Below are 21,022 nucleotides of genomic sequence, written 5' to 3'. Positions count from 1 at the left end.
TTATAAATAGCATCGCTCTGCATGTCTTTATTACAAATCCTTCCTCCGAAACCCTGAATAACTGAGCCCCAGGAGCACGCAGGACCCGGCGCGCGCATCCTACAAAGCCCTTTTCGCATCCTGGCGGTCCCACTGTGCTGCACAGGGGACGCTGCAGGTGGACAAGGAGCCAGGGGGCAGGACCGCGGCCAGGCCCCCAGCAGGGACGCAGGGCCTTGGGCTCCAGGCACAAACTCAACAAGCGCCGGAGGAAAGGAAGCTCGCAGTGCCTCCTGACATTTCATCCCCTCCGTTTCGGAGGAGCTCACTGTGCACCTGGGCGCGAGAAGGGAGCGTTGGGTTGGTTTGTTTTCCCATAATTCCCATTGTCTTTTTTTATTAGTACCAATATGATACATAAAAACGTTATTATTATGCAAAGTTCAGCACAGTTTTGCATTTCTTCTTTGGTATTTTACGCTTTTTGAGTCAGGGAGCTGGGTTGGAACAAAGCATGGCCTTGTGGGGCCCGAGGCCAAAGGCGCTTCCAGGAGTGTGGTGGTGGTGAGACCCGTCTGGACAGAGACGGAGAGGTTGGGTAAGAGGGGGCCACTCACCTGGGGGCTCACTGGTTAGCTTTTCTGCTTGGCCTCTTGGTTGTCCAGGTGGGTGGTGCAGAACCTGCAGGTGAACGAACCGCAGAAAGTGGTGCTGCCTACAGGCCTCTCCTCCCGCCTCTGTCGCCCTGAAGCACCTGCCAGTCCCAGGTGCACGCGCTGGAGCCGCCCCCTGGCCCCTCAGCAATCACTGTACTTTAAATCGATGTAGAGCCCTGTCCCTACTTGGTGTTTTCTTGTTGGTCTTGGGCACCAGCCATCCTCCCTCCTGGTGCGACAGTCACCACACGGACAGAGCCAGCAGTCCCGTGTGAGCAGAGCGCGGTGGCTACAGGCACTGGCCACAAAGTCAAATGGATGTGGTGCTGATGCTGGCTTTGCCACAGACTAGCTGTGTAACCTGAGCCCAGTTACAGCATCCTCCTGTCTCGGTTTCCTCATTTGTAAAAGAAGGCTAACGATAGCCCTCTACCTTGCAAGATTACTATAAAATTTAATGAAGTGGTGGGTAGACCTTTAGAAAAGTCTCCAGTATGTAGTAAGTACATGGTACAATAAATCGTAGCTTGGTCTTCATGATCATCACTACCATCACCACCACCATCACCATCACCATCACCATCACCACCATCACCATCACCATCACCACCATCACCATCACCACCATCACCACCACCATCACCACCACCACCACCACCATCACCATCACCTTCACCACCATCACCATCACCACCATCACCATCACCACCAACACCAACACCATCACCACCATCACCATCACCACCACCACCACCACCATCACCATCACCACCACCACCACCACCATCACCAACACCACCACCACCATCACCACCACCATCACCACCATCACCATCACCACCACCACCACCACCATCACCAACACCATCACCATCACCACCATCGCCATCACCATCACCACCACCATCACCAACACCATCACCATCACCACCATCACCACCACATCATCCTCCCACATGCCTACCACTGCATCCAGCATGGGCTGCCGCATCAAGGGTGGGTGACTAGAGAGGGATGGGTTAGGGTCTTCCTGCTCTGGGGCACCACAGCCTGCCCTTCCAGGCAGATGGCTATGACTGGGACAGGTAGTGGCAGTGACACCCCTCCCATGACAACAGACCCTGGAGGTGAGGGGGACAGAAAAGGCCATGGCTTCCTTGGGAGAACCAGCCCATGAGAAGCACTTGGGTTCTGCAGATGTGATGCTCGTTGCCATGGTTACCATCCTAACAATAACCTCCCAGAACCGATGTTCCCCACACCCGCCCCAGCTGCTACTTGGGAGGGAGAGCCCTCCTCACTGATGAAAGCCAGCTAGAAGGGGACATGCAGTGCGGGTGGAAGAGGGCTCTTCCTGAAGGAGGGGTGGGAGGCCAAGGCCAGGAGAGAGGACTTCGGGGGCCTGGGCCCCAGGAAGAGCCATGGCTGACAGCCCTTCACCCCTCCAACTCCCACTCTGCTGCCTGGAGGTGGGGAGCAAGCGTGCTGCGAGTGGGGTGAGGGGTGGGGACATGGAGGCAGGGACAGTCTGGGTCTCTGGTGGCCCCACCATTCCCCACTGAAGCTCTCTGCTCACCCCCACCTTTCTGCCCTTGGGCCGCTCTGGGTCACACCTTCAGTGTGTCAGCCTGGGGAAAGGCTGCCTGGGGGACCCCAGGCACTAACAGGAGTAGACAGGGGGCCTCCAGTTGTGCCCTTTAGTGACCCTGATTCTCGTGTGACTTTGGTCCTAGGCAGCCTCCCCACCAGGGGAAGGAACCTCAAAACAAACCTCCAAAATGCTGCTGTGTCCTCACCCGGGGCTGTGGAAGCCACACACATGTGAGTATGTGTGTGTGTGACTGTGAGTTTATGTGGTTGTAGAGAGTGTGAGTTGAGTATGTGTGTTCATGACTGTATATGAGTGTGCAAGTGTGTGTGTGAAAACAAAGAAGCAGTGGGGTTTCAGTCCTGGGCACTTCTTCGCTGTGTGGCATTGGGCAAGTTAGGTCACCTCTCTGTCTCTCTGCTGTCCCATCTAGTAAGATGGGGCAATGCCAGTATATACATACCTAGGGCTGGTGGAGAATGAAATAAGATGTGTAGAATGTGTGCAAATAGATCAGTGTCATCATGACTTTACGCCACTTCCCAATGGCATGGCGTGAGCTGGCAGGAGCAGGTGTGACCTCAGTGGCGCCCAGGGTTGGCTGGCAGCTGAGGGGTCCTGATTTGTCTGGGGTGCAGTGTTGCGTTGTTGGTTTAGACGCTGCAATCTGTCGTGGGGACCGTCCCCTTGCCCCCTGAGCTCACAGCCCTGGGAGAGGCCAGCATGTGGGGGCGGACCCCAGTGGGGCTGGGCACAACCGAAGAGGGGCCTTGACGGAGAGGTGTGTCACCTGCCAGCATGGTCAGGGACTCTGCAAGGGGTGATGGCGGTCTCCCTTCCTGCTGTCCCTGCTGAGATCAAAGCTGCGGGCCCTCAATGTCCCCATCCAAGACTCACCCGAGTCGTTCCTACAAGGTCTGCAGACCCACCCAGGACCCAGCCTGGCCCCCCTGGTGCCAAGACCCATAAGCCAAAGGCCTCTGGTGGGGAGGCCCAAGGTGCCCCCACCCCATAATCTCTTCCATGTGAACTTTGATCCAGGAGACATTTATTGTGGCCTCGGGGGCCAGCCCTGGGATGAGCGGCAGGGCCCGCGGTGCCGTCCGTGGTGGATGTCAGGGCAGCCGGGTGACCCGATCGCAAGTGGGCTTCTGGGAACTTCCTGCCTCGGGCCCGCCCAGGACCAACCCCACCCTGCCCCAGCCCCTCCAGGAGTGTGGGAGTGCCAGTGCCCAGGGGGCCCTCTTTGCAGTATCTGAAGTCCCCGTTCTAGATGGCAGCCTGGGTGTGGCCCTGGGGAGGCTCCTCTGTGGAAAAAACGGGGTCAGCCCAGCCTCTTCTGCCTGGCCCTTCCCCCGCCTCCTCTGCTCCAGGGCCACTGTCAAGGTGGACCTCTTCCATTAGGCCAGAGCATGGGCTGACAGGTGGACTCGGCCTGGGAAAGGGCAGAATGTGCCACCCCCCCACCTGGGCAAGGTAGCTGTGAGCTCTCAGGACCCCTGAGTTCCTGATGGGGCAGCCCCTGTCTCCCTGACTCAAGGACCCTTGGCCTGAACTCACCCCTTTCCCTTTCTGAAGCCTCTAGGGCAGACACCCCAGGGCCCAGTGCTAGGAGGGAAGGACGGAGGGGCCGGGACTACTGGGGAGGAGCAGTCTCCACCCTTTCACCCCCCCACCCCCATTGTCCCCAGTGAGGCGCTGGTGCAGGAAGCCCCTGCACAGTTCTGCGAGGACGGGGCCGGGGGCGCTTGGCTGGGCTGTGTGCGGGGTGGGTGGGAGGTTGGGGGCGTGGGGCGTGTGTGTCAGGCAGCGTCTCCCCCGAGGGTGGGGGGTGGGGAATAAATCCTGCGGAGGGTGACGTGTTCCTGCCCCTCGTTTGAGTCCAGGTCTCCTCTTGCTGTTCAGGGCAAGGTGGGCCTTGGGGGGAGAGATGGAGCAGGGTTCACTGTGTGCAGACTCCTGTGTGTGTGTGTGTGTGTGCGCGCGCGCGCGCGCCTGGCGCAGGGGGTCGCCAGCAAGGAGCGGAGGCCAGCTCAGTCAGCCGGCTGTGCCTGTGTGCGAGGCCCTGAGCCCCAGGCGTGTAGAGTGAGGTCGTGTGCACAGGGCAGGTGCGTGCCTGTGCAGGTGAGCGTGTAGGGAGCGGGTGCGGTGAGGACGCAGGTGTGTGTGCAGGGGTACAGGCTGTGGGCGCGTGAGCAGGGAGCGGGTGCGCGTGCAGAACGCGGGTTCGGATGAGGGCGCGGGCGCAGGGTGTGTGCAGCGCGCGGGTGCGTGTGCAGGCCGCGGGCTCGGGTGCGGGGCTTGCGCAGGGGGCGGCGGGCGGGGCCGGAGCCCGAGCGGCGGGAGGGACAGCTGCGCCCGCGCTCCCCGCGCGTAGGTGTGCGGCGCGTTCCTGGCGGGGACGGAGCGCGCAGATCTCGCGTGCGCTCGCAGCCCAGCCCGGCCCCCGCCCGGCGCCGCGAGCCGAGGTGTCGCCCGCGCCCGTGTCGCCGCCGTGCCCGCGAGCGGGATCCGGAGTCACCGCCGCCGCCCGAGTGCAGAAGAGCGCACGCCGAGGCTGTCTGTCACCGCCATGGCCACCACGGTGACCTGCACCCGCTTCACCGACGAGTACCAGCTCTACGAGGATATTGGCAAGTAAGAGCCGCGGTGCGTGCGGGCAGGGCCGGGATCCCGGAGACCGGGACCCTCCGCGCCGCCGACTCCGGGTGCACTGCGGCCCCGCGCGCCCCCGGCTCCTCCCAGCTCAGGGCCTGAAGCGCACAGCCCCGCACGGCTCTGACCCCCGGGCTCCAGGCCCGGCCGCCGGACCTTAGCGTGCGCGGCCTTGCCTGGCCCTGCCCCCCGCGGCCGCCCGGACAGAAGCCCCGGGCTCCAGGCGCCGAGCTCGGCGCAGCGGGGGCGGCAGCAGGTGTCCTCGGAGCGCCTGGCAGACGTGACGCATTTGGCGGCGGGAGGTCAGAGAGGAGGGGCGCACGGCGTGGCCTCCGGGCCTAGAGCACAGAGTAGGAGCAGCCCGGGCCAGAGGATGGTCCCCGAGTGGGCCTGGCTGTCCCCACCCCCACTGAGCAGCCGGGTGCGGGGGCGGCAGGACCTGCTCAGCGCCTGCTTCTCCGCGTGGCTCCATCCGCGCGAGGAGGGGGAGGGAGTCCTCGCTGCGCGATGGACCGCGTGGGAACAGCCTGTGCCGCGGGTGCCCCCGGGGAATCTGGGCTCTGGGAATTTTCCCCCAGATCCTTCTGGAATGAGGAGTCTGGAGAGCTGGCGACTGGGGTTAGGGAGGCTGGGTCAGACCACTGGGCTGGAGGTGAGGGGTTCAATGGGGAGCCTGCTGGGCTCCTGATTTCAGGGTCACCGAGGCAGGCGCGGGCTGGAGTGACGCGGGGGCGCTGGAGGGGAGGGCCTCGGAAGGCGCGTCTCAGGTGGGACACCACCGGGAACAGGTGGCTCCGTTCGCCTGCAGCAGCGGCGCGGGGCGCTACCCAGCTCTGCCCCAGGGTCGCGGGGCTTTGCGCTCTGAGCTGGGGTGGCTGCCCCAGCTTGATCCTACCAGAACCCAGCCTCCTGTGTCGTCCTCGGTCCCTCCGCGGTGGCGCCGGCGCCGCTAGTGAGGTTTCCCCTTAAACATCAGGGCCCGGCCCTTATTTTTCCTTCTAAACACATGTCTGAGGTGAGATCTGGTGTTGGCGAGCGATGCTGCTCTGTGATGACAGTGGATGCCCAGCCCCAAGGAGTGTGGGGGTGCGCAGATCCCTCCCCAACCCTGCACGTGGAGGGAGCCCCCGTGAGGGCCAGGCCAGGCGCTGGGGACTCACAGGTGGGGACTTCTTGGAATCCCGGCCCCAAGGTGGGTGGCCCTGGAGAGCAGAGCAGAGAGAAGGGGAGGGTCAGCCTTCCCCGTGCCCCCAATCCCACCCCAGGACGCAGGCTGTGAGGAAGGCCACAGGCTGGAGGTCCTCAGAGGAGGAAGAGGGCAGCTGTGGGAGGAAGGTCACCCATTTCGGGGGGGTCATGTTGTTTCCCCGCTTGCACCCAGGGGCACCTGACCCTTTCCTGTAAACTTCTCTCTGGGTCTGTAGCTGTGTGTGGGGTTCCCAGCCCCCTGCCTCTGGCTGCAGCAGCGTCTGGTTAGTGTGCCTGCTGCCACCCACTCCCACAAGGGGGAATGGAAGGCCTTGGGGCTGCCCTCGGGCGGAGAGGGGGTGGCAGACCCCGCAGTGCATGCTGGGCTCCTACCCCCTCTGCGGGGCCCAGAGCAGCTGGCGGCTGCCCGTGCAGCGGTGCCGAGGGGCTGAGGCCTGAGTGGGTGGGCCTCGGAGGGGGCCAGAGGTCTGGGGGTGAAGCACTCAGGGGTTGGGGTGTCTTCTCTTCAGCCCAGCACCCTCTGTGGAGCTCCCCAAGGGCCAGGCCCACTGAGGGCCGCTGAGGGGCCTGTCACAGCTCTGTGGGGTATCCTGGGCAGGAGCAGGCCAGACAGGAGCAGGGTGGGGCCAGGGTCCACAGTGGCCATGTTGGCAGGTTGTTGATAGCGCCTGGCCTGCTGGAGCACAGTTGGTGTTGCTTCCTGGCCCAGGTGGATGCGTCCAAGTTTATTTAAAGCTTCAGCCCCTGGCACCGTCCAGTGATGGCGAGCTCCCTGACTGGGAGGGGCGGGCCACTGGTCCTCAGCTGCCCATGTGATGTGGCCCAGGCTTGGCCCCTCCTGCCTCGTCCCCTTCTCTTTGCCCCCCAGCTTCTGCCTCTGGGATGGTCCCCTGGGGGCCTGGGGAATTGGGTCTGGGGGCCAAACAACTATTTTCTGGGTCCCTGACCCCCTTGCCCAGCTAGATGCCAGCCTGACTTGTCCCAGGTCTTGGGTTAAGAGCCATCTCAAGCGGGGTCCTCAGACAGGCATGGAGCAGGCGGGAAGGCTCGGCTGGCACCGACCAGCCAGCAGTGCCGTTTGTAAAATCAAGAAAACTTCCAGAGCAATAAAATAAACACTTGTATCTCTTCTACCCAGAGCTGGAAACTGTTACTTTTATCTTTTTGGCTTTAAGTTCTTCTGTGACCACCTCAGCAGAGCACGGCCCCGCAGCGCTGTCCCGCACGTGGCGTTGGTCCTTCCAGCCCTTTTGGTTCACCTGCACCCAGAGGCCTATGCCCATGACTGAGTGCGGGGTTCTTCATGCATGTCGCTTGAGCTTGACATCACCGTCCTAAAACCGCTCCCAGTGGAGTGTCGTCAGCCCGCACAGTGACACACACTGTCTCTGCGCTGCTGGTGCACAGTGGCCATGGCGAGAATTCGTGGTCCCACGCCTGGTGGCAGGCCCTCCCCCAGCCCTTGCCAGGGCTGCCGAGCACACAGGCCGAGGCTTTCCTCAGGGTGTGTCCCCAGGGGCGGGGCCACCGGCCGGTCTGTGTCCTCTCTGTGTCTCTGTGGCCCCTGCCCACCAGCCCCCTCTTGGGTCTAACGTGCTGGGCCCTGGTGGGGTCAGAAAAGCGGCTTGTGCCTGGGCTCCTGAGCCATCCACTTCCGGGGTCACAGCCTTTGAAGTGCGGGTGGTTTCCCAGGAGAAAGAAGCTCCCGTGAAGTTTGGGGCGTAACTAAGGAGTTCACGGACCCGCTGTGTCAGCCTCCAAGGAGCATGTCATTTTGAACCTGTGGCTTTATTTTATTAGTTGACCAGGAGGGCCCCCACTCCAGCATTTAACAGAGACAATGCTGAGGCAGGGTCGCCCAGGAGCAAGGAGGCCCGACCTCCAGCCCAGGCCAGAGCTGACCTTGGTGTGCCCTTGGTGCCATCCAGCGTCTGTCCTGCCGTGTGACCCTCGCTGGGGAAGTTAGGGTCTTCTCAACAAGGCAGTGGCTGGCCAGGGGTCAACCGATACAGTGCAAGGCTCACGGCAGAGGGGTGTTGGCCCCTGACCTCTGAGCCAGCCTGGGGAGAGTGTTCGCGTGGAGGAGGAGCCGGGTGTATGCCCCTTCCTGCCCTGAGTGCTCCTGCCCCAGGGCCTTTGCCTGTGCTGTTCCTTCTGCCCCTCAGCCACACAGCTCCCCCAGCTGCTTGGGGAGGCTCTGTCCCAGACCCCCACTTTGTCTTCCCCAAGCACTTGGCACCTTCTGACACGCCAGGCAGCCCCCCACACAGCGGTGGGGCTTTGGGCTCCTGCCCACGGCCGTGACCCCGCTTCTGTGCCAAGCAGGGCCGGCTGGGACGCGGTGCGGAGGGTCTCAGCGGAGCCAGTGCGCTCGCCGCCTCTGCCGCAGGCCGCACTGAAGGTGAGGCTCGTCAGTTACTACTCGGCGGTATTTTTATACCATAACCTACTTTGCTGAGAGCTAAGAATATAGCTTCGTTTGCTACCTGCGCTCCTCCTCCTCTGCTGACGGCCACCAGCAGCTCCTTGGTGCTTATTCCATGAGGCGCTCGGTCTGCAATCGCTGCCAGTTTGGAGGAGATGGGAGTGAGACACTCGGCCTCTGGCCAGGGCGGGGTGCGCACATGGGCCACGGACTTTGGACTCTGCGCTCTGCTCCTCTTGGGACCTGACTGTTCTGGGCTTTAAACATGCTGCTCTTCCCCTGCTGACCCCTGCCTGCCTGTGGTGCTCTGGCCCGCGGCCCCTTGGGGGCTCACCTGTCCTCCAAGGTGCTGTCCGATGGCCCCCCTTCTGTCTCTTCATGACAGCCAACACTGCCCCCATTTGGCACCAGCAAGGCTTGACATTTGATTTTATTAATTAAACTACAAGGACAATATCATCTTGTAAAACAAAAAAAGCAGTGCACACGCATGTGCGGTGCATGTGCCTCTGACACCCAACGTCTCCTCACTCCCCAGAGCACCTGGATTATGCTCTCAGGTCAGGACAGGGGTCTGGGTGGCTGGGTGGCACCTCCGTGTGTACAGACACGTACACACATCATGTGTACACACGGTTCTAAAGACGCAAGTGGTATCACCACACATGTGATTCTCAGTGTGTCGGCCCCCAAATGCCGGTCTTCCCTGCAGCCCGGTGCTGCCCGCTTTCTCAGAGGCAGGGACGTGTGTGCGTGTGCGGCCCGTCGCCTGATGAGCATGACAGAGGAGCGAGCGGCCCTGTGTTTGTAGGGGCCCCCAGGGCTGCCGGGAGGGTGTGGATGTGGACCCTGCTCCTGGCCGAGAGCGCGGTCCTTGCTGTCTTGGTTTCTTGGTTTGGAGGCTCTGCCAAGAGCCTGGGGGAGAGACCCACGGCGTCGGACTTTCTGTCTTCCACCTGAATGTGTCTAATAGGGACGGTTCCCTCGGCATCCACACTGCGTCGCCTGGGATTTGCGTGCTTTACAGGACAGACCAGACAGAGGGGACGTCCCTTGCCTCTCCCTCTGCTCCTGAGGCCACCTAGTTCTGGGCAGGAGATGGGCCTTTCTGGAAATTTCAAATATATTTTCAAAAATTTAATTCTCTGTCTCTGACAAAATGGAATCCGATTTGATTATTTTTAAAGCATCTTTCACTGCTGCGAGTTGCTTGGTTAGTGTGGAACTCTAAATGCATTATGTATCAATGAGGGTTTCCAAAGCTTACCATATCGGAATGCTACGTGAAGTCTATATTTTATTCATATGAAGATCGGGGTCTATTTAAAGTGAAAGCAGCTGATTTTATGCCAACGTGGCTGCCAGCCACCCAGCCTTGGGCGGCTCGTCTCCCTGGGGCAGAGCCACCGGCCTGCTCAGCGGCTCCCAGTGGATGAACTTCTTTTTGCTGGACAGAGTGATCCTAGAACTCAGTTACAGTTCTCTGTTCAGCCAGGCTCACGCTTCTGCTGCAACCGGAACAGACTGGCAGCAGCCAGGCAAACGCGTGGCGGAGGGAGTGTGAGCCGCACGGTGCGCTGGGGCCGGCGTGAGAGCCACCATCCCCGCAGGAGGAGCTGGCAGTGAGGACAGGTGGGGGGCGATGCCTGTCTCCTGATGCGACGCCCTCTGCGTGGCGTCCGGTGCAGCCACACTGAATTCCAGGGCTCAGGGCCATGCCCCACGCACAGCAGGTGTCCAGCAAAGTGGCCTTGGGGGCTGTGCTTCTTCCTAGCACGTTGGAAATTTGGGGGGCTTTGTGGGGGGGGTGCTAGTGGCCTCGGGGTGCTCTGAGGGCTGGAGTGGCTGTGGTCCTGTTTCCTGGAGCCGCTGCAGCACTGACGTGACTTGGGTGCTTGCCATGGAGCTTGACACCAAGGGGCCTTCGGCCGTGTACATGGAGGGGCAGCCGGTGCCCCAGTCAGCAGTTTGGGCCAGTCTGTTAGGTGCTTTCTGTGTAAAGAGTGCCGGTGTAGCTGGGAGCAGCCCCTGCTGGAGAAGGTGACTGGGGAGGGAGTTCCAGCCCTGGCTGCACACTGGGGACCCCCCCCCAGACCAGAGGGGGCTGGGCCCACAGGGCGTCCGGTGGGCAGTGCAAACATAGCCCTGCCATGGCCTCTGTGCCTGACCAGGCCCACGTCCCTCTCACTCCCTGGCCCTGGGGGAGCCTCCGGTACATGATAGCACCCGCCCCACCCAGGTCAGTGAGCTCAGTGGTGTCTTGAAGAAACAAAATTCAGGCCGTGAGTGAAGTTCAGAGTTTTTAAATACTTAAAAAAAAAAAACACTAAAGACACAGGTGAAAGGAACTTAAATAACACACGCGTTTAACTCAGTGTACCCGAAGTATTATTTAAGCAGGCAATCAATACAAAGTTGTTAAGCTATTCCATATTTTTGAAAACACCACATCTTTGAAGGCTGCTGTGTATGTCACACTGACGACACATTTCGCACGGAATAGCCACGGGCCCCATCCGGTGGTCTCCCGTGGTCACCGGGCTGGACAGAGCCCATCTGGGCCTTCAAGGTCATTCCTGTGATTGTTGTTATTATTTTGCGATTTTTCCAGCTTCTTTTACTCTTCTGCGGATTCATTCATTCCCTCGGCAGGTTGGCTTGTACACATGCCATTTTCCGGCCCTTTCTCGGCACTGGGGCTGTCGTGAGCCAGGCAGGGCGCCCGCCGCGTGTGTGTTGTAGGGGTCTGGGGGCAGCCTAACCGCCAACACATCCCTGTCTGGGGGCACCTCTGCTCTGGGCGGGACTATAAAGAAGCCTGGGGTGCCAGTTAGCAGAGAGACTGCGGTTATAAAGAGGGGGCCGTGTCCTGCCTGGTGTGGCTCAGTGGACTGAGCGCCGGCCTGTGAACCAAAGGGTCACCAGTTTGATTCCCAGTTGGGGCACATGCCCGGGTTGCAGGCCAGGTCCCCATTCGGGGGGGCGCGCAAGAAGCAGCCACACATGGATGTTTTTCTCCCTCCTTCCCCCATTTTATAAAAATAAATAAAATCTTTCTTAAAAAACCTTGTTCACAGATTATCCATGACAGTCAAAGAGTGGAACCATCCCAAGTGTCCATCCACGGATGGCACTGTACCCACACAATGGATGCTCTCCAGACATCAGCACACAGGCCAGTGCTGGGCACTGACGCCTGGACGCTGGACACACGAAGCTCAATACAAGGAGCCGCCACAAAGGCCACGTGGTGCCCGGTGCCGTTTCCACGCAGCGTCCAGCCCGTGAGGGAGGCTCTGTGGGGCAGAGTGGAACCTGGGCTCGGCACAGTGGGGCGTGGCACGGTGACGGGGGTTTGGTGGCGGAAGTGTCGCACGCCGAGATTGTGGGGACGGGTGTGAATGTAGCAAAACCACCGCATTACGTGCTCCACGTGGGCGGATCGTGTGGCGCGTTATCTCTCACTAAAGATGTTTGAAAACAAATAAAACCTGTGTAGAAAAAACAAACCACTTGCACCTGGATCTCCGGGTTCAAGTTGCCGAGAAATGAGCTTAACAAAGTGTCGGCAGCTCTGGCCGCAGCCGCCCTGGCACGGCCACTCGTGGTGCCTGAGGACGGCGCTCTCGCCGGCTGCGGTCCCTTCCCCAGCCGTCGCTTCATCCCACACTTGGATGCGAGTCACTGCGCCTGGAAGTAGCCGAAACAGAGCGTGGGGCCCGGCGTGGGACAGACTGCGTGTGTGCGCGTGTGCGTGTGTGTGTGCGCATGCTCGCGTGTGTGTGTGTGTGTGTGTGCGCGTGCTTGTTCGAGAGAGACGGGGAGGCTCCAGGGGGCGGCCCACAGCCCCTCCTCTGAGGACTCGGTTCTGCCCTCATTCCCCAGATCTCGGCATTTCCGACGCCTGAGCAGCTGGCCTCGGCCCCGCAGGGTCTCCAAGCAGATGGAGGGTTTGGCTCCCCAAGGAACCAGGTCACGGCGGGCCGGGCGGTGGAGGGTGAGGCTCCTCTGGGAGCAGGGAGGGGCCCGTGGGTGTGGTGACGGGCGTGGGCGGAGGGGGAGGACACGCTGTCAGCGGGATTGGCAGTGAGGGGACGGTGGGCGCCCACACGCGGGCTGTCATGGGGAACCTCCTTCATGCCACCCCGGGCCCAGCGTGGGTGTGGATGGGACGGCGCCCTCGGGTCTGGGGGACCCTCCAGCAGTGGCGGCATCTGAAGGGGTTGCTTCTTGTCTGCACGCCCCAGGCGGCTGCATGTTTGTCCTGCGTTCTCATTTTCTGATCTGCAAACAGACGCTCTTCTGAACAGTTACCCGCGTCATACAGGCCAGGCAGCCTGCCTGGTGGGGGCATCATCCCCTTCCCTTACTTCCCGTTGTGGCGACCTACAGGCGTCAGCGCACTGTGCCGGTGATGTCGCGGACAGGGGACATGGGGCCCAGTTGTCCCCTCCGTTTCCCTCTTCGCCTCCCCTCCTGTCCTTTCTCCCTCCCTTAAAGAGTCCTCAGGGGTCTCTCTGGATGCCATCTTGGGGACCGCTCCTTGTGCCTCCCTGTCCCCAGTGGCCCCTTGGAAGGGACATTCGGGGCTTTGCAGGCCCCCGGGGGGTGGGCTCCTCCACTGGAACGCAGTTGGCTACTCTTCCCTCCGGTCGAGCTGTGGCTGAGCTCAGTCCCCTCTCCCCTCTGCTCCTGCATCCCCAGCCCCAGGGTGGTCACAGCATGCACTGGGTGGTGGCTGGGGCACGTGGGTCTTCAGCCTGGGCCTTTGCCCGGGGCGTTGCCGGCCACGAGCAGACCGTGGGCCTGAGCTCAGAGTTGTTCTCTGTGTGGTGGGGCCAGTGACACCGGTCCTTCCCAGCGGGCGAGGGGCAGCAGGTGAGGGCTGACCATGAGGGTAGGTCGGGGAAGGGCCACCTCAGAGCCTGGGCCTCCTCGTCTGGGAAAGGGGACGTCACTGTGAGGGCCACCACATGGTGCAGGGCTCCTCCCCAGCCCCACCCCAGGTCTGAGGCCTCTGGCAGCTGTCCCTGCGTCTCCGTGGCCTGGGGTGACCCTTAAGGAGGACACAGCTCCGAGCTGGCAACAGACAGACCACTTTCCTCCCTAAACTGAGGACAGAGCCTCGGGGCCAGCGGGTGGGGTGGGCGTCCAGCTGTGGGACATCCTGGCCACACAGCCACTGCCTGAGACTGCCGGTCACAGCCTCGTGCCTGAGTTCATGGCTACCTACCTGCAACAATAGATTTTTTTCTTTAAATTTTTCTTGCTTGTCAGTCGAGGCTAGAATTTGACTTGTCACATGGTACTGAGGAAGCTCTTCTAAAAACCCAGTTTTAGAGACAGCATTACAAGTACCAATATCTTTCATTCTTTCTTAATGATGTCTCAGATACAGCTGCAGACACCTCCAAGACATTTTTTATTGTGGTAAAATATATTTAACATAAAACCTACCAGCCTGGCCATTGTTCACTGTACAGTCCGCGATGTTAAACACGTCCACACCATCGTCTCCAGAACTTTCCATCTTCCACGCTGACACTCTGCCCCCATCAGACGCTCGTTCCCCTCCCCCATTCCCTGCCCCGGGCTCCCCCGGCTGCTCTGTCTCTTCTCTGACGCCCGGGGCCGCCTGTGAGTGGGACGGGATGTCCTGTCCTTCTGGGTCAGGTGTCTCTTAGCAGCACCGTGCCCTCGGGTTCAGCCCCGCGGCGGGGCAGAGCCTCCTTCACCCACGACGGATGCCGTTGCTTCCACGCTCTGGTCATGATGCATGGTGCTGCTGGGAACATGGGTGTTCAGAGAACATAACGCGGATTCTCCTGCATGGGACTCAGCATCGCAGCACAGCTGTGTGGCCAGGGGACAGCACGCAGCCTCTCCAGTTTTAGTTTCCCCAGGAGGATTGGGAACGACTTTCTGGGGCCCCTTCAGCCTGCGCTGTGGCTCTGCGGAAACCCTATGTCTCTCCCGTGAGACCTGCCACCACGCTCGCTGTGAGATGCTGGACGGCCCTGGCCGAGCTTGCCGATGTCGGCCTTCCTCGGGAATAAAGCTAATGGCGGCAAGCCTGATTGATCTGAGACAAAACACAAAAACCCTACAACTTTAATTGGTACCCAGCTTGCAGGAAAAAATCGAGTGTCTACAAAGCCATCCTGTACGTTCTCAGTGGCCCGTGGCCTGGGCCTCCCTGTGGGGCCTGGTTTGCGAGTGGAGGCCCGTGTGCAGCCGGCGGGCCTGCTCCCCGCCCTGTGCGCTGCGTGACTGCCTGGCGCTCTGACAAGCGGGGCGGCTGGCTTTGAAGAGCTGCCTTTGAAGGTCGCTCTGTGGGGTGCGGAGCTCACAGACCAGCTGGGAAGGAAGTTTGTTCACAGAGCCGCTCCTGTAACCGTGCGAGTGCAGCTGTCTGGTTTCTTCTGGATTGGCTTTGGGGTCGGCCCGCAGTCAGCCTTGCTGGGTCCGCCCCAGGGGTGCAGCCCCCAAGTGTGCAGGGGACACAGGGGTGCTGGCAGGGTGGCCTGGTGGCTGGGAGCCCCTGCTTCTGCGGGTCCTGACCTCAGGCACTGGGGGGCCACCTTGAGAGTGCCATGGCTTGCAAGTGACATCAGTGTCCCCAGGCCAGGCAGCCTCAGTTCGAGGTGGGCAGGTGACCCAGCCGGGCAGGTGTGAGCAGCTCCTGGTCGACCTCCCGCTTCAGGGAGACCCCGCGGGGAGGCTGTCCTGGTGGCCACTGCCACAGGAATGTGTCCCCCACAGAGGTTGAGCCTTGCTGGGCCAGCCACCTGCGTCCCCTGGGCCACCTGGCCTGGCATCCAGAGGGCAGCTGGCCATGGAAAGATGCAGGGGGTGGGGGCGGACCCCTGAACCCTGCCTCAGGGCTTTTCTCTGACACCCCACCGTGGTTTTCCCGAGTGGCACACATGCACACCTGCTCAGAGACCCCCGTGCCGGGCAGCAGGGGCGGGGGCGGCGGCCGGTGTGTGTGAGACAGGCCAGCTGCTCTCCGGGCCCCAGGCTGAGATGTTTCGTGCTGACAGCCTGCGCTGACCAGTACAATGCTCCTCATCAAGTTGGAAAGCTCCCCTCCCTTCCCAGTTGGTTGAGAGTTTTTGATGTGATTGGTGCCATATTCTGATCAATGGATGCGTTCATGTGATTTTGTTTTCAAGTCCGTTGATGTGACGAATTAGGTTAATTCGTTTTCCGATGTTTGGCTGGCCTGTGGTCGTTAATATCTAAGCCTCGTTAGTGTGAACAGTGGTTCTAGTCACCGATCGCCCACTTCCATCTGCCGCCGGCATCGTTGCAACGTGGAGATGCGTTCTTGGCTGATCTGCGGGGACAGCACAGCATGGGGGTTTGGGGAGGGGCTCCTGATGGGCGAGGTGTGCTGCTTGGGTGCCCTGTCCAAAGGGGCTGAGAGAAGAGGGTGCTCTGCTGGGGTTTCCTCTGAGCCGCGTCCACAGACTGCACCGGCAGCGCCCATTCTTGGGTTTTGGGGGGTGGGTGTCCGGGGGTCCTGTGGCCATCCCATGGGCTGGCGGTGGCATTTCTGTCCGCCTTCGCCACCGTTTCTCTGTGGAAGGATTCCTTCTCTCAATGGGCATCTGCTGCTGTCGGTCACAAAGGTCTTCCGGAAGGGTCACTGCTGAGGCCTTAGATGTGAAGTCCCCTTGGCGCCCATGCTTGGCCCTCAGGAGATTTTTATTGTTTTATTTTTATTTTTAGAGCAAGGGAAAGGAGATAGAGAGAGAGGGAGAGAAACATCAATTGGTTGCTTCTCCCTTGTGCCCAGATTGGGAATCAAACCCACACCTTTCACTTGGAGGGACGACACCCAACCTGCTACCCGACACAGCCAGGGCTCTGGAGGTGTTTTTGAATAGGGATTTCAATGGCCGAATAAGTCAGAGAAAGGCCTACCTGGAAATTCACCATACAGGTGACCCCATTAAAGACGCTGAGAAGAGTGCTGAGTACACAGGGGCAGACTCCTTAAGTGCTGGCCTGAGTTAGGGTTTGAATTGTGTCTTCTCAAAATCAGTGTGTTGCGTCCCCAGGACCTCAGGATGTGACCTCACTGGGAAACAGGGTCATAGAAGACGTGGTTAAGATAAGGTTGTGCCTGTAGAGGACAGGCTCTGCCCGATACGACTGTGCGCTCATGAAAAGGGGAGATCTGGACAGAGACACCCCGTGTGAGTGTGAAGGCAGAGATGGGGTGATACGTCCAGGGGCCGGGGCGTACCCAGCGTGCCTGCACACCCCCCAAAGCTGGACAGAGCCTGGAACAGACCCCTCACGGCCCGGCCAGCACCCCGGCCTGTGGCCTCCAGAACTTGGGGACACCATTTCTGTCACTGAAGCCGCTAGCCTGTGGTGCTTTGCTGCGGTGACCCCAGGACTCCGGCACAGTGCGGCCATGAGAACGAGGTCCATTGCTGGAGCCGTATGCTGTCTGTCCCCCACGATTGCACCTTTGGAAACAAACTATGAAAACAACCAAGAGCTCACGGGGACCCTGGATGAGAAGAGAAGTTGGTCGCGTGCGGAGGGGCTGCCCGCCGCATCTGTCTGTCTGTCTGTCCGTCGTCTGGGTCGGGGGGCCGGGCGTGAACGGCGCAGTCCCTGAGCAGCGCAGGCGGCCCTGGACGTCCCTCCTGTGCCGGATGCAGCCTGCTGCAGGATTTGTGGGCGAGGATGTCCACACTGGGAGAGGACCTTTGCACCCGGCCACTGTGGGGACTTTACAAAACAGGAAAACTAGGGTCTCACCCCTTTCTTTTACTCCAGGCAGGTGGCTCTTTTTGGCTCCAAAACTTAAGCGCCCGTGAAATCAGCGGCCTCTCAGAGGAATGAAGGCTGGGTCCCTAACGTGGACGATGTGGCAGTCACTCGCTGCCAGGAATCCCCAGGCCACTCTTTGCATTAGCTGAGCACCTGTGCATGGGGGCTGACCCCACAAGATGTGCAGCAACCAGGTGTGTTGCCACCGGGCTATGCCAGCCACTGGCACCAGGTGGGAGAGCAGTGGAGGTGGAGGAGGAGAGCTGAGTCACTCAGGCCCCAGCGCTGGGGGCTCCTGGACGTGGGGGAAGCCGGAGCCCAGAGCAGAAGCAGGAGCTCCTGCCAGGGCCTCCCGGGCAGTGCGTCCTGCGTGGAAGCCAACAATCTGTCCCAGGATGCTGGGTCCTGAGAGCCCCTGCCCCACGGACCTCCCGGCCAGGCCATGCAGGGGGCCAGGTGCAGTGGGAGCCACCTGCCGCCCCGTGGCTGCTGAGAGGCCCACGTGTCCACAGGCAGCTGCGGAGTGAGGTCTCCCTGCCCTGCTCCCGGCTGCTCAGGGGTTGTGTCCCCAGGCCAGAGGCCATGTTCTGAGCCGTAAGCCAGCGTTTTCTTCTCATGCGTTTGTAAAAGCCTTGCAATATGCCTGGTGCCTGGGCCTCAGGGTCTGAACTCGTGATTTAAATGACTTTACACGTGAGCTCAGCAGCAGGTGCCCTATGCTGGGCACCGTGGGGTGACGGTCCCCCACCAGGCTGGCCCTCACCCCCATCCTCCTCCCTGCCCTTCACCCCACACAGGACACCTTCCTGACCTCTCCCGACAGCTGCACAGGCAGCCTTGCTGCAGGTGACCTTCCTGACCCTCCAGCTGGCTGCCACTTGCTGTTGTGGGCCCCCCTGTGCGTTCCTGCACCAGCCTGTCTGTGTGCTGCCCTCTGGCTGCCACAGGGCCCACGGCCTCAGCCTACAGGCAGCACCCTGCCCCCACAGCCACCTCCCACCCAGGGAAGTCTTGGGTGGCCTTCTCTGGCCTCCAGCCCCATCCCAGGCTCCCCTTCCGGTCCCCTGCCCTGGCAGGCACACTGAGGCCCCTCCAGAGGGCCAGGTGTCTGGGAGCCGACCCCGGTCCACAGACAGCCATCCCCCTGTCTCTGATGGGCATCGCTACACAGGTGCCCAGTGTCAGACCTGCATGGGTGGGGCAGCTCTTCTCTAGCTCTTCCTAAAGCTTTCCTCAGGCTGGTCAGCAGAGGCAAGAACAGCCCACCCCAAGGAGCTCCTGGGGTGCCCCCCACCCTGGCCGTGGGGCTCAGGGAGAGGAGGCCTATGTCTCAGGGCGGGGTCTTGCCTAACATCAATCACCTGCAGGACACTGGTGCTATCCCTGTGTCTTCCTGTCCCCTCCAGCGTCTGGTCCTGCCCTCCTCAGCCCAGGCCTGGCCGTCCTCCTGGGGAGAACAGGACCACAGGACAGAGGGGACAGCGCGTGGCCTGGGGCAGGGGTCCGCACAGCTGTCTGTCTGGGACCTGGGACGGCCCACCTGGCTGTTGACTCGTTGTTTTATTGATGTGCCCTGCTGTAGGCTAGTGAGGCTTTTGGCCACTGTCCCCTTCTCCTGTGCTCACCTGGTCTGGACGGCAGGGGAGGGAGGGCCATGTGGGCCCGCCCGGCTCCAGGACCAGGGCACCTACACAGCGTCCACCAGCCGCAGGCTCCTCCACAGGCAGGCTGGCTCTTCGGAACTTCCACGGGAGTCCAGGCTGGCCCTGAGCACGGATTCCGGCCCAGGAGGTCCTGACTGTCCAGCGAGGTCTGCGGAGCCCTTTGGGGGTCTGAGCGTCCCAGACGGCAGCTCAGCCTCATGAATGTGATGCCTTCAGCTCACAAGGCCCGGCTGCAGGGGAGGGTGGTGAGGACGAGACCAACGCTGTTTGGGCAAATGGCCACGCGCCCCTGCTGTTCCTGAGACAGAGGGGACACAGGCTCAGGGGCCGCGGCTTGGCACGCCAGGACGCAGTGGAGCAGGACTGGGACCGATCCTGCACAGAGCCTGTGCCTTTCCCTCACGATGTGCTCTCACAGTCAAAAACACTGTCCTTTCTTGATGTTTCTTCTGAAGAAAAGAACCTCTTGCGAACGTGTCCTGTGCGCACAGTGAGATCACACGGGTCAGAGGGCGTGAGGTGAAGGGTGGCCCATCCCCGCGTCCCTGGGCCGCGGCCACCCATGGTTTTCTCACTTTGAAAAAGAGAATCCATGGCTCTAGGAACGGCCATCTCTCATGACGACCTGGGTCGTGAATAAAAATGGTCAATTAGTTTTAGTGTCATTTTTATTGTTTTCCAGGAAGTGAATTGTACATTTTAATGTTTTGTCTCAAAAAGAATTATCACAGAAAAGTGCTCCCTATGTAAGATGTTGCTTTTCCCTCACCCAGAGCCCTGGGCTTGGAAGCCTGGGGGTGCCAGGTGGGTGGCGGGCACCGGCCTGCTGGGGCCTGGAGCGGGAAGACAGAGCCAGAGCAGACCGCGGCGCCCCCAGCTGGACTGACCCCCTCCCCAGGCGCTTCCTGTCCCCTCCCCGCCTCGCATGCACCCGTCTCGTGCTCTCAGAAATGATCTGAAATCAAGTCGCACCAGCGGTGGCAGCGAGCTGAATGCCAGGGAGGACCTTCCGGCGGCCCCGGGCCACCCACTCTCTCAGCTCTGCACCTCCCGCACCCTGCCTCCTCCCCAGGGTCGGTGTTTGTGGGTTCGGCAGCTGTACCCCACTTTCCCATGCATTCTCTTTGCCTTGGCCCTCGGGGTCTCCCCTCCTGCTGTTCCCCAGGATCAGTGACCTATGGGTGTGGGACCCGGGTGCTGCGGGACAGGGTGGCAGAGGAGGTGAAGGGGCAGCAGCAGAGGTGGGAGGGCAGTGGAGGGGGGTGAGCCCACTCCCCCACCTTTGCAGCTTAATGACTGGGGCCTCTCTGCACCCTGTGGAGTCCTGTGCGGCTGTACCGACCTACGCCATCGGGCAGTGCTCGCTGGCCTCACCGGCTCCTGGGACTTGGCATGGAGCACCAGATGTTGCTCCCTTAGAGGCTGCCGGGCGGGGTCAGGGGCTGGCTGGGCTCTGCCAGAGGCCGGGGAAGGACCCTGCTGGGCTGGCACAGAGTGGGGGCAGGAGCTTTTGGGGAGAGAACCCCAAAAGCTGGGTGCTGGGTGCTGGGCATCCATGGGGAGACTAATCAGCTTTCTCTCTGTCTCCTGCCCTGTCCCCGTTCGACGCCCAGGGGGGCATTCTCTGTGGTCCGACGCTGTGTCAAGCTCTGTACCGGCCACGAGTACGCGGCCAAGATCATCAACACCAAGAAGCTGTCGGCCAGAGGTAGGTGGGCTGGGCACGGGGGGATGGCAAGGGGAGTGCGGTCCTGGCTGCTGTGGGACTCAAATGGGGCAGGAGGGACGGGGACCCTACCTCAGACCTGGACTCACACCCTCCCAGGGACTTGGGGGCCTCTCCAGGGCTGGAGGGGCAGAGGTGTGGTGACCAGGCCTCCGTGGTGCTCACATAATGCCACTGCCCGTGAGCTGTGGGCTGGAGGATTTGGGTGACAGGCAATGCCGGGGGCTGCGTGAGCTGCGCATTTCCTCAGCAGTCCCCCGGTCTTTGCGTGTGGATGCTCTGCCTGTGCTGGGCCCCATGGGGCTGCAGGATGGAGTGTGGTGCTGG

At 61.2% G+C, this 21,022-nt stretch overlaps 1 protein-coding gene across 1 annotated transcript in view; it reads left to right on the top strand.

The window, feature by feature from the left end:
- Window positions 1-4,673: 4,673 nt before the first annotated feature.
- Window positions 4,674-21,022, top strand: part of CAMK2B (calcium/calmodulin dependent protein kinase II beta) — a 55,546-nt gene continuing 39,197 nt past the window's right edge. The window contains exons 1-2 of the mRNA XM_090286960.1: window positions 4,674-4,860; window positions 20,583-20,677. Of these exons, the coding sequence (XP_090143086.1) occupies window positions 4,796-4,860; window positions 20,583-20,677 (160 nt within the window). The 5' untranslated portion in view covers window positions 4,674-4,795. The remainder of the gene's footprint in view (window positions 4,861-20,582; window positions 20,678-21,022) is intronic.

Source organism: Furipterus horrens, unplaced genomic scaffold (genome assembly GCF_987537825.1).
Source record: "Furipterus horrens unplaced genomic scaffold, mFurHor1.1.pri manual_scaffold_9, whole genome shotgun sequence".
Taxonomy (NCBI): Eukaryota; Metazoa; Chordata; class Mammalia; order Chiroptera; family Furipteridae; genus Furipterus; species Furipterus horrens.
Note: the sequence above shows the minus strand (reverse complement) of the source record. Positions and strands in the feature narration are given on the sequence as shown.